The 15011-nt window shown below is 45.2% G+C and overlaps 1 protein-coding gene across 1 annotated transcript; it reads right to left on the reverse strand.

The window, feature by feature from the left end:
• Nucleotides 1–869: 869 nt before the first annotated feature.
• GUCA1ANB (GUCA1A neighbor) lies at nucleotides 870–8023 on the reverse strand. Its single transcript, XM_036766242.1, has 2 exons — nucleotides 7933–8023; nucleotides 870–1455 (listed from the first exon to the last, which is right to left on the reverse strand). Exons 1-2 carry the CDS (start codon nucleotides 7942–7944, stop codon nucleotides 1114–1116), a joined length of 354 nt encoding a protein of 117 aa, XP_036622137.1. The 5' UTR covers nucleotides 7945–8023; the 3' UTR covers nucleotides 870–1113.
• Between the last annotated feature and the right edge of the window lie 6988 nt (nucleotides 8024–15011).

A 15011-nucleotide genomic window follows, 5' to 3' on the forward strand; every position in this document is an offset into this window, starting at 1 on the left:
TACAAACACAAGTAAACAAGATAGTCCCTGTCCTCAAGGAGTTTAGAGTCTAACTGGGAAAGACATATTAGTGGAGCAAGAGATGGAACGCAGGGGAGGGCAAGCTGTGGTATGAGTGCAGTAGCAGGTCTTGGAAATACCTGGGAAGTACCATGGCAAGCCCTAGACTGGGTAAGCCAAGGTGGAACGCTCACCAATCAGAGCCATCGGAGAGTAGGGAGCCAAGGATAAGGAAAAGGGAAAACTGAAGCTCAGAGAATGACGTAATGTGCCCGGGTCACACAGCTAGCACCTAGGACAGCTGTGATTGCCTGGTAGATCTTCTGAGATCTCAGGACGTCCTCCTTCTTAATGATCTTTCTGTTTGGGGGTGTTTGAAGGACAACCTTAAAGTGGGGTTGAGTTTGAGTAAGCAAATCATGGGAATCCCCTTCTGTGGGCTTTCATTTCCTCCTCTTCAAAATGAGGAATTATTGCAACATAGATTTAAGCTTAGAAACTGATGTCAGAGGCCGGGAAAAATCTATAAACAAGGGAGGTTAAGTGACTGCTTATAATCCATCCTACATTCTAAACATGGTAGGTGGAATTCGAATCCAGGTCCTTGGAGTCCAGAATCAGAGTTCTTTCCCCAGAGCCCTGCTAGGATTAGATTAAGTAGATTATCTCTAAGATCCGTTCTAACCAATACAATGACTCTTCTAATCTATGAGGGCATAGTCAAAGCAGTGCCATGCCAAGGGTGGAGGGTGCACCAGGACCTTGTTCTAGAGACGGAGAGTTAAGGGAAAGAGGGGGTTCAGGAGGAGGGAAAGGTAGTACCTCAGAGTTCCATGCTACCAGAAGCTAATCACACGTGATCCAGTGTAAATTGCTTGGATTGTGAGTCCCCCTGTAGCCTCAATTTGTGGGCTAAGGAAGGGTAATGTTTAATTGCTGCTTAAGAGGAGTTCCCCCCTCGTCGTCGTAAGTGGCCACCCCGATGAGCCCAGCTCACCAGGGCAGCCCCTCCCTCCTCTAGCAAGTGCACCCTCCTCTTCGGGGGCCCAGCCTTCCCAAGATGAGGAGCAGGGGGAGGGGGGCGGGGGGCCTCAGGTGGTGAGGGTCTCGTGATTACAGAATGGCATCAGTCCGCCACTTGGTCACGTTGGTATAAGGTACGTCCAACCTCTTGCGGGTGTGGTCGGTGTCCCGGCAGTACAGGTAGCCGCAGGTGGGTTTCTGTAAGGTGTAGAAGGGTGTGTACGAGTTGGTGTACTGCTGAGTGAAAAAACAATGGTTGATGACCTGCTGCTGCTGCTGCTTCCAGGGATCTACCACTACGGGCATGGTGGATGCCAAGCGCTTGCAGGGTTGGGATGGGTCCTGCAGCTTGTCTGAGAGCCGGCAGAAGCCTGGGAGCTGAGGCTTGTTGCCCGGTTTGGCTTTTAGAGGCACCCGGATTCTCCTTGGTAGCTGGGGACACAGGAGAGAAGCAAAAGGGAACAGACAGCATTAACGATTAGGTGGGGAGGGGAGAGGATGTTGGATTCATTTCTTTATTACCGATTTATTAAGTTTCTGCATTGGGCTGGGGAGGGATGCAAAACCCAGTGCCAGTTATTAGCTTGCATTGTGACTTTGGGCAACTCCTTCTCTCCGAGCCTCAGTTTCCACATCGGTAAAATGGGGATAATACATGCATTATGTACCTCACAAGGTGGTTCTGAATAAACCCTAAGGTGCTATAGAAATAAGAGAGGTTACTACATTTACTACACAGAAGGAAGGGACATGTACACAAATGTGGGAAAGAGGAAGCTGGGTGGCCAGAATCATAGACTGTCAGAGCTATAAGGGACCTTGGAGGTCATCTATTAATCAGCCAATCAAGAAGCAATTATTTACTAGCTGTGTGACCCTGAGCAAGTCATTTAACCCCATTTGCCTCTCTCTCACACACAAAAAAGCAATTATTAATGGCGTATAATAAGAAGATCCAAGACACTGTGAAATATTCTTTGCTTGGGGCAGCTAGCTGGTACGGTGAGTAGAGCACCAGCCCTGGAGTCAGGAGGACCTGAGTTCAAATGTGACCTCAGACACTTGACATACTCACAACTGTGTGACCTTGGGCAAATCGCTTAACCCCAGTAGTTTTGCCCTTCCCCTCCAAAAAAATGTAAAATGAAAAAAAAATATACTCTTTGTTTTCCATTGCCACTTTCACTCCTCACATCTCTTTTGAGGTTCTTGTTTTTCATCTTTACCACCCAATCAAAATCCTCATAGCTATTTTTTCCAGACCTCTAGGTTGATCCCCTTCCTTCCTCAATGAGTCCAAGTAGACGACTCACAATTTTTCTCTCCTTCCCAACAGATTGTCCCTACTTTCATCCCCACTCTATCACTTATTTTCAATCTCTCCCTGTCTACTGGCTCCTTCCCTACTTCCTATAAACATGCTCATGTCTACTCCATCCTAAAAAAAAAACAAAAAACTCACCTGATCTTTCCATTCCCATTAACTGTTGTCCTATATGTCTTTGTGCCTAAACTCCTCGAAAAAGCCATCTAGATAGGTGCTTCCACTTTCTGCCCTCTCACTCTCTTCTTAATCCCTTACAATCAAGTTTTTAACTTCACCATTCCACCAAAACTGCTCTCTCCAAAGTTTTCCAGTTGCCAAATCTAATGGCTTTTTCTCGATCCTCTTTCTCCTCAACATCTCTTCAGCCTCTGAAACTGTTTTCACCTTCTCCTCTTTCTAGGTTTTCAGGACACCACTCTCTCCTGGTTCTCCTCCTCCCTAACTACTCCTTCTCTGTCTCCTTTGCTGGATCCTCTTCCAGAACGTGCCCTCTAAACACAAGTGTCCCACAGGGTTCTGCCCTGGGCCCTCTTCTCTTCTCCCTCTGTACTACTTCCCTTGGTGATCTCATCAGCTCCCAGGGATTTAATTACCATCTCTACGTTGATAATTCTCAAATCTACCTGTCCTGCTATAACCTCTCTGCTGACCTCCAGTCTCAAATCTCCAACTGCCTTTCCAGACATCAACTGGATGTCTGGTTGTTGTTCAGTCGTTTCAGTCATGTCTGACTCCTTGTGACCCCATTTGGGGTTTTCTTGGCAAAGATTCTGTAGTGGTTTACCATTTCCTTTTCCAGCTCATTTTACAGATGATGAACTGAGTTAAACAGGATTAAGTGACTTGCCCAGGGTCAGACACCTAGTAAGTACCTGAGGCCGGATTTGAACTCAGGAAGATGAATCTTCCTAACTCCAGACCTAGCACTCTATCCACTGCGCCACTCACTTGCCAGCAGACATTTTAAACTCAGCATCTCCAAAAGTTAATTCATTATCTTTCCCTCTGAACCTCCCACCTTCCCTAATACCGTACAGGGTAATGCCATCCTCTCAGTCCCTAAGAGTCCTCCTGGATTCCTCACTATCTCTCATCCCTCCCATATTCAATCTGTTGCCAAGGCCTGTCAATTTCACCTTTGCAGCATCTCTCAAATATGTCTCCTTCTCTTCTCTGACACTGCCACCATCACCTCATACCTAGACAACTGTAGTAACCTACTTGTGGGTCTGCCCACCTCAAGCATCTCCCTATTCAAATCCATCCTCCATTCAGCCACCAAAGTGATTTCCTTAAAGTGCACATCCTATCATGTCACCGCCCCCCCCCCACTCAACAACTCCAGTGGCTCCCCATTGCCTCTAGAATCAAATGCAAAGTCTTCTGATGTTCAAAGCCCTTCATGACGCAGCCCCCTCCCACCTTTCCAGTCTTTTTACACCCTACTCCCCACCAAGCACTCTTTGATCCAGTAACCCTGGCTTCCTAGCTGTTCCACAAACATGATCCTCCATCTCTAGGCTCTGGGCATTTTCTCTGACTGTCCCCCATGCCTGGGAGGCTCTCCTTCCTCATCTCTGCCTACTGACCTCCCCTAGCTCCCAACTAAAATTCTATCTTCTACAGAAAGTCTTTCCCAGACCCTCTTCATTCTATTTATAATTTTTCATATTTAACCTGTTTGTAATTTGTACATATTTATTTGAATATTATCTTCCCCATTAGGTTGTGAACTCCTTGAGGGCAGAGACTATCTTTTACCTCTTTTTTGTGTTCCCCAATGCTTAGCACAGTGCCTGGCATAGGGTACATGCTTAATAAATGTTTATTGATTGACTAACCAAAGTCAAAGAACTTGGGTTCAAATTCTGCCTCTGATGCTTATTGATAAGTATGACCCTGGACAAGTAACTTCACCTCCCTTGACCTCTCTTTCCTCATTTATAAAATGAAAGGGTTGTCCTAAATGCCCATGGCTCTAGAACCATGAATCTATGGCCCTACTATCTATGGGCAGCTAGGCGATGCAGTGGATAAAGTGCTTGGCCTGGAGACAGGGAGATCTACCCGAGTTCACATCTGGCCTTCCTAGCTTCCTAGCTGTGTGTTCTCAGGCAAGTCACTCAACTCTGTTTGCCTCAGTTTCTTCATCTGTCAAATGAGCTGGAAAAGGTAAACCACTCCAGTATCTTTGCCAAGAAAAGTCCAAATGGGGTCACAGACAGTCAGACACAGCTGGAACAACAATAATAATCTTTGGTATTTAGAAGTTTATCAGAGGATCGAAACTCCAGGCCCCTTTTATGCTGCACAGGGATAAATTGAGGAAAAAAAATAGCCTCTAGCTGATTTACTTCAATATTGTGGGGGACTCTTGGTCTTTCTCCCTTGTTCCTTCCAAACTATGGGGCTCAAGACCTGGAAGTTATGGAGGTAACAGGGAAGGAGACTCCTCTTGTAATATTCATTTTAATTACCTGTAATATTAATAATAGCTTATATTTATAGCATGATTTATAGTTAAAAAGTGCTTTATAAGAGTGACTTGGTCTATATGATGCCTAAGGTCCCTTTCAGCTCAAAAGCTTTATAAACTCTTCCTCATACCCTAGCTGGTCCCTAATTAGGTCCTATCCTCCTGCTCCATGTTGGCCTATCAGGACCAGTACTTGCATTACCACAGGTTACAAGACTTTCCTGAAATGTCCCCTAGCATCATGAACATCCTTAAGTGTCCAGTGTTCCAAGGGCCCATAAGGTGAACGTTTTTTCACTTGGTTTAGAGTCTGTGAAAGTTTTCAAGCCCAAGCTCCAATCTCCCTGTGGATTAGAGGAATGATTCCTTTGTTCCCTTGTAGCTGGTAGCCACTCTGCCAAACATGCCACTTTCTAACCACTCACTTCACCTCTCTCAGCCTCAGAATTCTCCTCCTATAAAATGAGTCAGATTGGATGGCCTCTAAAGTGTCTTCCACATTTTGTGATTCTGGGGCATCACTATTCAGACTGGTTGGACAGGAGGAAGCAGGGTACCAGACTCAGGCAGGCTCTGACCAAAGGTTCCTAGAGCTAAGAAAAGAAACTCTATAGAGAAGACTGAGCTAAGAAACCCCCACATAGAGGCCTGGGTTCTCGAAACCATCTGTCTCCCATTCCTTAAGCTACTATTACATTACTTAGCCAAGCAAAGGAGTCGAGAAGGGAAGTAGAATTATAGAATCCTAGAATATCAGAGCCAAGAACCTTAAGAGACAAACTATATAGTCTAATTTTTCATTTTACAAATAGGGAAAGTAAGGCCCAGGGAAGGTAAGTGATTTGTTTGCTCAAAGTCACAGAGCATATCCAAGGCAAAGGCCAAGAGGACAAAAGCCAAGTCACACTAGACCAGGGGTTTGGGATCTTTCCCTCTGAAATCAATCCAGCAATGGAATGAGAGAGAGAGAAGAAGAAGAAGAAGAAGAAGAAGAAGAAGAAGAAGAAGAAGAAGGAGAAGAAGGAGGAGGAGGAGGAGGAGGAGGAGGAGGAGGAGGAGGAGGAGGAGGAGGAGGAGGAGGAGGAGAAGGAGAAGGAGAAGGAGAAGGAGAAGGAGAAGGAGAAGGAGAAGGAGAAGGAGAAGGAGAAGAGGAGAAGGAGAAGGAGAAGAGGAGAAGGAGGAGGAGGAGAAGGAGGAGAAAGAAGAATAAAGATAAGAAGTAAAAGATTAGAGGAGGTAGAGGAAGAACCCAGGAAGTCTGGCTCTTAGCCCTGCCTCTTCCAAAGACCAACAAGCCAGGCCCTAGGTGACTAACCTTGGAGGGAAGGCACAAGTAAGGGAGGGTGGGGCCTTTTCACATACTTTCCAGGTTAACAGCTAGTTTCATTTAACCATCTGCTCTCCAAAAACTACTAAGGTCTTTCCTGTCTTTCCCTTCTTTGATGGGAGAAATGGGGTGGGAGGGATAAAAAAGAGGATAGATTCTTTAGTTCTATGAGAAGAAATCAAGCCAGCTTCCTCTTGGTCTCTCTACTCTCAATATTCAACTCCTGCTCAGGCCTCAAGCTAGCCCCACCAAAGTTCATAGAATCATAGATGGAGGCTTAAAACACCTCAGAAAGTCCTCAAGTGTGGCCCTTTGACTAAATACAAACCTGACAGAACAAATCCCCTTAATAAAAGGATTTGTTCTGTAAAGTTTGGACTTAATCAAAAGGCCACACTGGAGGACCTAGAAGGCCACATGTAGCCTCGAGGCCACAGGTTCTCCACCCCTAATCTAATCCAATCCCCCTCCCCCATTTTATTGATGAGGTACCTGAGGCCCAGGGAGGTTAAGTGATGTCTGTGCCCTAGGTCACACAGGCTGTAAGCATCAGTGGTGAGATTTGAAGTCAGGTTCTCTCACTCCAGAATCAATGCTCCTACCGCTGGAGCATGATGATGCCTCACTGTTCAGGCATGCCTAGTTCTCCCCTACTGTCCATGCCCAACCCTCCCTCCCTGGGGCAAGACCCAAGGGTGTGTGGGAGCCAGCTCTTGACCAGATTTTATAGTTCAGAAGTCAGCATTGATTCTGAAATCAGGGTTTGCTAGGCTTAAGAAAGTGTTAATAATTCAGATTAAATTTAAACAGCTGTGCATATATCTCCCCAGAACCTGATTGTTAAATATTTATCAGCACACCCCTGGCAAGTCCATATGAAGGGGTCCTTAAACTTGTTTATCCAAATACTCAGTCCCATTGGGGCTCCTGTGCTCTTGTCCATTGAATTGGGAATTCTGGTGAGTAGATAAAAGCCTGCCTTATGAGCGTGTGAAATAAAGGTAGATAATACCCAAAGATCTGATTTTAGAGATGCCAAGAAATATACCCCTCTCTCCATACTCTCCCCTTCATTCTACTGGGATGACTAAAATTCTATCATTAGAGATTCATTCCTTTGGCTTCTAGAAAGGATCTCTAGTTAAAATGTCAATTTCCTTAGGAAAGGGGAAAACTAAGACATCTCAGTATGGATGTGTTGATTAGATACTTCCCTGAGAACTAGGATTGATATGGAGGAGAACTCATAAGGATAATGTGGGGGTAGGAGAGAAATCTGTAAAAGGAAAGGGAGCACTTTTCCTCTCCACTGAATATAGAATGGCCCTCCCTTCTTTATTTGGCCTGGGTCCAGCAACATAGAGATCTGAAGTGCTAGAGAAAGAAGCCTGGAACAGCTATTACCTTATGTCTTAGAGGAAAAGGGAAGCCACAGCGCTATAAGGGGCCTTAAAGGGCATCTGATCCAAACCTCTCATTTTTACAGGGAAAGAAACTGAGGCTGAAAGAAATAAAGTGACTTGTCCAAAGTTATACAGGTAGCAGGAGGGAAAACCTAGATTTCAACCCCGATCTTCTGACTTCTTCCCCTATCTCCTGTCTGCCCATCCCAGAATCCTTTTGCAGGAAGCTCACAGACCCACACACCCCCAGCCAATATAGTGCACATGGGAATAGCAGGTGACATGGCATTGTTTAAAGGGCCTCCACATCCCCCCAAGCTGCTCCTGGGACCTCACAGAACTAAATTCACCCACCCTGGGGCCTAGGACATCATACCATGTAAGGCATCTTTCACGACTTTCTGATGTGTCTTGAATTTGGCAGGTAGAGGGCCTGTGTGGAAGGAAGGAGACGCCTCTGTTGGTATGGGCCCCTATCAGAAAGGGGTCCCATGAAGTACTGGGTAGTATGTGGGTAGTCTCAGGGTGGGGTCAAGGGAGACCATTGTGACTTTGGACACTGGGGGCCGGGACCTGGGGGTGGGGGACATGCCCACCTGAGTCACACACTCATACTGCCCCCATCTCCAGTCTTAGTTTGCTTTGCTATTTCTTATCCTCTCTGCAATATCTAGCTCATACCCCACCCCACCCCACTACATACACACTGCCCTATACCAGAACCTATACAAGGAGGGGAGACACTCTGTTTGGTTCTGGAACAGGACCTGGGGTGCAGAAGAAAAGGGGAAGGAAAAGGAAAGAAGGGAAAAGGAGAGAAGAAAGAAGGGGAGGGAGGCAGGCAGGAAGGAAGGATAAGAAAGGGAAGAAGTAAGGAAGGAATGGAAAGAAAGGGGAAGGAAGAAAGAAAAGGGAAAGAAGAAAGGAAGGAAGGAGAGAGAGAGGAAGGAAATAAGTATTAAGTACCTACTATGTGCCAGGAACTGTGCTAAGTGCTTTAAAATATTATCAGATTAGATCCTCACAACAACCCCGGGATATAGGTGCTATTATCCCCATTTTACAAACAAGGAAACTGAGGCAAACTGAAGCTGTGACTTACCTAGGGTCACATAGCTACTAAATATCTAGGGCCAGATTTGAACTCGGGTCTTCCTGACTCCGGGCCCAGCACACTATCCACTGAGCCACCTCTTCGCTTTGCTCACATGGTGAGCATCACTATCTGCCTAGGAAGCCCTCTCAAACCATCCTCCACATTCCCTCTCCCAAACATATGAGGGCTCCCTAGGAAGCATGAATAGAAAGAAGACATTGTCTCTGGGGTCAAAGGACCTGAGTTCAGATCCTACCTGGGTGACCTTCACCTTCCTGGACCCAAGCTTTTATCATCCGTAAAATGGGGGTGGTGGGAGAGGTTGTCTTGATGGCCCCTGAGTTCCCTTGAGCTCTGGACCTATATAATCCTATAGACTTCCCAGCCTTAACAAACCTACTCTGGTATGTTGGTAAATGTTTAACAACCAGATGGGAAAATACATGCACACTTTTAAATTTAATCTGCAATATTAACATTTTTTCCATCACTTTCATAAGTCTGGATGATCAACAGAACAAGAATACATCAAGCTCTGATTTGTAGCGTTTGTAGATTTCCAAGGTATAAATGCTCACATAACTATGGGTGAGAGCTGGCTCCAGCACAGCCCTGACTATTGGCCTTCCAAGGGTGCTCCCACTCCCCTCAAACCCATGTGAGGTGAGTGCCTCCTAGAAGTGTGTCTAGAATGCTAGAGATGTGAGTGCCATACACCCCCAGGGCAGGAAAGGGAGGGAGGGGAGAAAATAACAGCTGCAATTGGTGGGTGGCTTCCCTGGCTCTGCCAGGCTGGCTTCAGGCAGGGGAACGCACCTTATTTATTTACCTTTTCGTGCTTAGTCAGCAATGACTGTTGGTTACCAGTGGACTTCGGGGCCAGGCTGCCTAGAGATTTGGGTCTTAATAGCTTTGGTCCCAGTGTTCAGATCTTATATTCTGATGATAATGACTACTAATAATAGAGAAGAAAGGCAAGGCTGAGGGTGGAAATTGAGGAGGAGGGAGGCCCAGGGGGAGAATTAACAAGAGAAGTCACCAGAACAATTACTGCTTCATCTGACTCTCTGATCTGGGATCTCAAAGCTCTCTGAGATCGGCAGTGTGGCCAGGTGGGTGACAAAAGCAGGGATTATGGAGAAAGGGACAGAATGAGCTGGATGGTGACTACCAACCTCCTAGCTAATATCCATGCTTCTCTCCCCACTCTGATCCATTACTTACATAAAATCCATTATTATCTTCATCATCATCATCATTATAGCTAGCACTTCAAATAGTGCTTTAATATTTTCAAAGTTCTTTACATGCGTTATCTTGTTTGAGCCTAAAATAACCCTCTGTAGTAGGTACTATTATAATGTCCATTTTATGGATAAGGAAAATGAGGCTGAGGGAGGTTAAATGACTTACTGGAGGTAATGATACAGAGGTCTGACCACTTTATTCCTCTGCCCAAAAGTCTCCCATGACTTCCTGTTATTTAATGGATACTTTAGCTTGGACCTCCACCGTCTTGCTCCAACTTACCTTTCCATCTTTACTTTTTTTATGCCCCTTTACACACTTCATTATAGATAATGCAGCCCAAACTTCCAGCTTCCCCCTCCCCTTCCCATTTCATCCCAGTCTCCTGCTTCCACGCTTCCTAATATAAGCTGCTTTCCATTCCTTGTCTCTACCTCCTTCCCTTCCTTCTCAGCTCAACTCAGGTCCTTCCTCCATGGCCTTCCCTGCTCCTATCAGCTCTAAGCATTCTCTTCCTCCTCACATTTTCCTGCAATTTTATGTCTAGTTCTCTATTTTTTGAACCTATCACATTCCGGGTGATTTTACTATATGCCAGGCACTGACTGTGCCAAGTGCTAGAGAGACATCCAAAGGTCAAAAAAAAAACAAACCAGTTTCCAATCTGGAAGAGTTCACTGTCTAATGTGAGAAATGAACATGTACCTAATGAGGTACATCCAAGATATGTATTTAGTAGATAGCTGGTAATCTCAGAAAGGAAGGTACTAGCAGCTGGAGGAAAAAGGGAATATCTCTTGCAGAAAGTCAGACTTAAGCTGAGACTTGAAGGAAGCCAGGGAAACTAAAAGGCTGAAGTGAGGAGGGGAAATGCTCCAGGCGTGGAGATGGTACATAGAGCAGTGGGTTCAAGGACTGGCTAGTGGGTCAGTTTAGCTGGATTGTAGAGTCTGTGGGGCATAATAAAGTGAACCTAGATTGGAAATGTAGTAAGGGGACTAGTTAGAGACCCTATTACAAAGTGGAAGCAATCTGAAAGTGTATGTAACATAAAAATAAAACCCGTTGATAAAACCGAAAGTAACCAAAAAAATTAAAATGCCAAGAAAAGAAATGTCTATTCAATCTTAGAGGTAATAAGGAGCCACTGGAGATTGTTGAGTAGGGGGTGACAAGGTGTACCTATGCTTGAGAAAAATCACAGTAGCAGCCAAGTGGAGGATAGATGGGAGTGGGGAGAGGCTTGAGGCAGGAAACTCAGTTAGGAGGCCACCGTGGTAGCGGGCGGTGCAGTGGACAGTGCTGGAACTCTCAGAGTCAGGAAGATCTGGATTTGAATTCCTTCTCAGACACTTACTGTCTGTGTGACCCTGGGCAAGATCTCTAGACCTCTCTCAGCCTCAGTTTTCTCATCTGTAAAATGGATGTAATAATAGCACTTACTCCTCAAGGTTGTTGCAGGGACTGAGTTAATGTAGGTCGCAAATCTTAAAGTTCTAAATAAATGCCAGCTGTCGTTAGCATTAGGGGCAGCTAGGTGGCGCAGTGCGTGGAGCACTTGGGCCTGAGTTCAAATTTGACCTCAGACACTCACTAGCTGTGTGGCCCTTTGTCGTCCAGGGTCACTCAACCAGTAAGTGTCTGAGTCTGGATTCGAACTCAAGTCTTCTTGATTCCAGGTGGCCGGATTCTATCCATCCACTGCATCACCTAGCAGTCAAGCCTCAATCTCCCTGGCCTTCGCTCAAGTTGGATGAAATGACCTTTAACGTTTCTTCCAACTCAAACCTTTGATTCTTTAACATCGCTGAACGTTTTCTCTTTTTTGTTCATTTATTTTATGCCCATGTCAGAGGCTGGAAAATCACACGGACTGGTAAAACTTCAGGGGGATGTGGGTGTAACGCTGTTCTTGACATCTTGACCCTTTCACCAGAATCTTCTAAAGTATTCCTCAAACATGAAGCTGTTACACCTTGAGTCACTTCACCCTGTTTGCCTCGGTTTCCTCATCTGTAAAATGAACTGGAGAAGGAAATGGCAAACCACTCTAGCATCTTTGCCAAGAAAATTCCAAATGGGGTTCCAAAAAATTGGATACGACCAAACAAATTGTTACTATAATTTTTATTCACAATGTACCCTTTCCCTCCCCCAGGAAACTATCATCCCCTTAAGGGCAGGGACCATGTCATTTTGTACCACTTTGTATGGTGTGCACATAGTAGACCCTTCATAGGGGAACCGAATTGAGAAATAGGCAGAAGAGATTGGCCCTTTATGGCCCGAGTAGACACTTAGGAGCAGCCAGGAAAGCTACCGGGAGACAGGAACCCTGGACATCGAGGCAAAGAATGGAAGAGGTGAAAGGTTACTCTAAAAAAAGCCTAAAAGGTACCTAAATGAAGAGGCCTCCTAAGGCTCCTAAGCCCTATCTGAACACAACAAGACCAAGTATTTCCAGGCTAGGACCTGTCATTTATGGGTGCTCGGAAAGAAGCAAAAAGGCCAAGGGCCTAAGGAGATTCCTTTGCACCCGTATCTTATAGGAAACAGCTAAATGAATACTTTCAGGTTTTGAATTTTCCTTCTACAACTTCTGGTCTAATTTTCTGGTCCAAACACAGATTAAGTCTCATTGGTTCCAGGAAGTCTTCCCCTCCCTCAAGTCCACGATGATCTCCCCAGCCGTGTTGTAATAGAAACAGCCTTGGCTTTGGAGTCAGAATATCTGGGTTCTACCTGTGTAACCCTAGGCAAGTCATTTAACTTCCCTTGATCTCTCTGTGAGAAATGGGCTGAACTCCACGGTCACTAAGGGCCCTTCCAGCTCTAGAGCCACGGTCCTAAAATCCTACCACTAGATGGCCCCTGAGGTCCCCTTCTAGCTAGACTTACAGTCTAGCAGTAGGCAGTAGGCAGTAGGTTCTTCAGCAGAGGAGAGATGTGTGGCCTTGGACAAGTCACCCCCTCCGGGCCTTATTTGCCCCTTCTACAGGATGAGGAGGTTGGACTAAAGTTCCTTCTAGCTCTAAATCTGTAGTCCCACGATGAAAGTGGTGTTTGAATAATAAAATTTTACATTCAAAAATCACTTTAAAGCTGACCAAGCACTTTTTCCTCATGACTACCACTGTTCTTTCCTCTATTAACAATGTATAGGGGCAGCCAGGTGGCACTGTGAGTAGAGCACCAGCCCTGGAGTCAGGAGGACCTGAGTTCAAATGCAGCCTTAAACACTTGACACGTACTAGCTCTATGACCTTGAGCAAGTCACTTAACCCCAATTGCCCTGCCAAAAAACAAAACAAAAACGTGTAAGAAATACTGGAGTGGGGGAGGCTGGGAAAGGGGAGGTCAACTAGGAAGGTGTTCTCATAATCCAGATGTGAACTGATGAAACTCTGGACCTTGGTGGTGGCATTTTGGGTAGAAAGGGCAGATCTAAGAGACTCAGCTGGAACTCTTGGGGCCCTGGCCCTGTGATAGAAGAGGAAAAGTAACATTAGTATGTCATTTTAGCTCTTCCCCTGCCTCCAGGCGGGAGAGTTCATCTTAGACCATTCCGAGCCACTGGACACCCCCACACTACTTAGGTAATGTCCACCTGTTTTATTTTGTTTCTCAAATGCCCTCCCTATTCAGTCAGGAAATCCCATGCTGGAAATCCGTCCTTGATTCTGGAGAGAGGAGAATCACAGATTCCAGGCCATATCTCCATCTCAGATTTCAGGTGACTGATGATAAACTTTACTCTCCGGGGTTACAAGGTAATTATGAAGCTGGCTATGTAATTATAGGAATGGCGCTTTTGTCTGTTTCCAGGGGGGAGCCCTGTTATTTGACTGTTTCTTTTACTGAGGGAACCAAGGGTGTTGGTTATTATTAGGTGAGTGTAGTTGGGGCTGAACATAAACAACACAGAGGGTGTTGAACTAGATGGAGAATTAGGCTCCATCCTTGCCTTAGGGAACCCCAACCCTGTGCTCCCCATCTTGAAATTTGCCAAGCTAAGAGGATGAAATCCAGGGGAAAGGGACAGAGGGGGGATGCTGAAGGTGGCTTAAATCTTTTTATTTATTTATTTATTTATTTATTTATTATTTTTAGTTTACAATACTCCGTTCCACAAGTTCCCTCCCTCTCCTCCCCCAAGATGGCATGTAATCCAATATAGCTTCTACATATACCTTCACATTAAATTTATTTACACAATAGTCAAGTTGTAAAGAAGAATTATGACCAATGGAATGAATCATGAGAAAGGAGAAACAAGACCAAAAAAGAAGAAAAAAGAGAGCAAATAGTTCGCCTCAATCTGCATTCAGACTCCGTAATTCTTTCTCTGGATGTAGATAGCTTTTTCCATCATGAGTCTTTGGGAACTATCTTTGAACCTTGTATTGCTGAGAAGAGCCAAGTCTATCAAAGTTAGTCATAAGAGATACCGTGTGTCTGTAATCGTGCATAATGTTCTCCTGCTTCTGCTTCCCTCACTCAGCATCAGTTCATATAAGTCTTTGCAGGTTTTTCTGAAGTCTGCCTGCTCCTCATTTCTTATAGCACAATAGAATTCCATTGCATTCATATATCACAATTTGTTTAGCCATTCCCCAATTGATGGGGATCCCCTTGATTTCCAATTCTTTGGGTGGCTGAAATCTTAAGAAATCTGAGTTCTGCTCCCCACGTCAGTTACTGTGGTGGCTTTAACGATAGCTTGGATGCAAGGCCTTTTCTAGGCTCTGTTCAGCCATCCATAGAAGGTGCTAACAGCTTCGTGTTTGAGAAACACTTTAGGAGATTCTGGTTGAAAGGGTCAAGATGTCACTCACATCCCCCTGAAGTTTCACCAGTTGTATGATTTTTCCAGCATCTGGCATGGGCATAAAATAAACAAACAAAAAAAGGGAAGAAGTCCAGAGATGACACAGGATCAAAGATTTAGAGTTGGAAGGAGTCTTAAAGGTCATTTAGTCCAACTCCCTCATTTTAGAGATAAGGAAAGTGAAAGTCCAGAGAGACTGAGATGACTGCTAAGTGGTCCAGTGGATGGACAGAGCCCTGTGGCCTGAAATCAAGAAGACTTGAGTTCAAATCCAGCCTCAGAC

Source organism: Trichosurus vulpecula, chromosome 7 (assembly GCF_011100635.1).
Source record: "Trichosurus vulpecula isolate mTriVul1 chromosome 7, mTriVul1.pri, whole genome shotgun sequence".
In the NCBI taxonomy this organism is placed as follows: Eukaryota; Metazoa; Chordata; class Mammalia; order Diprotodontia; family Phalangeridae; genus Trichosurus; species Trichosurus vulpecula.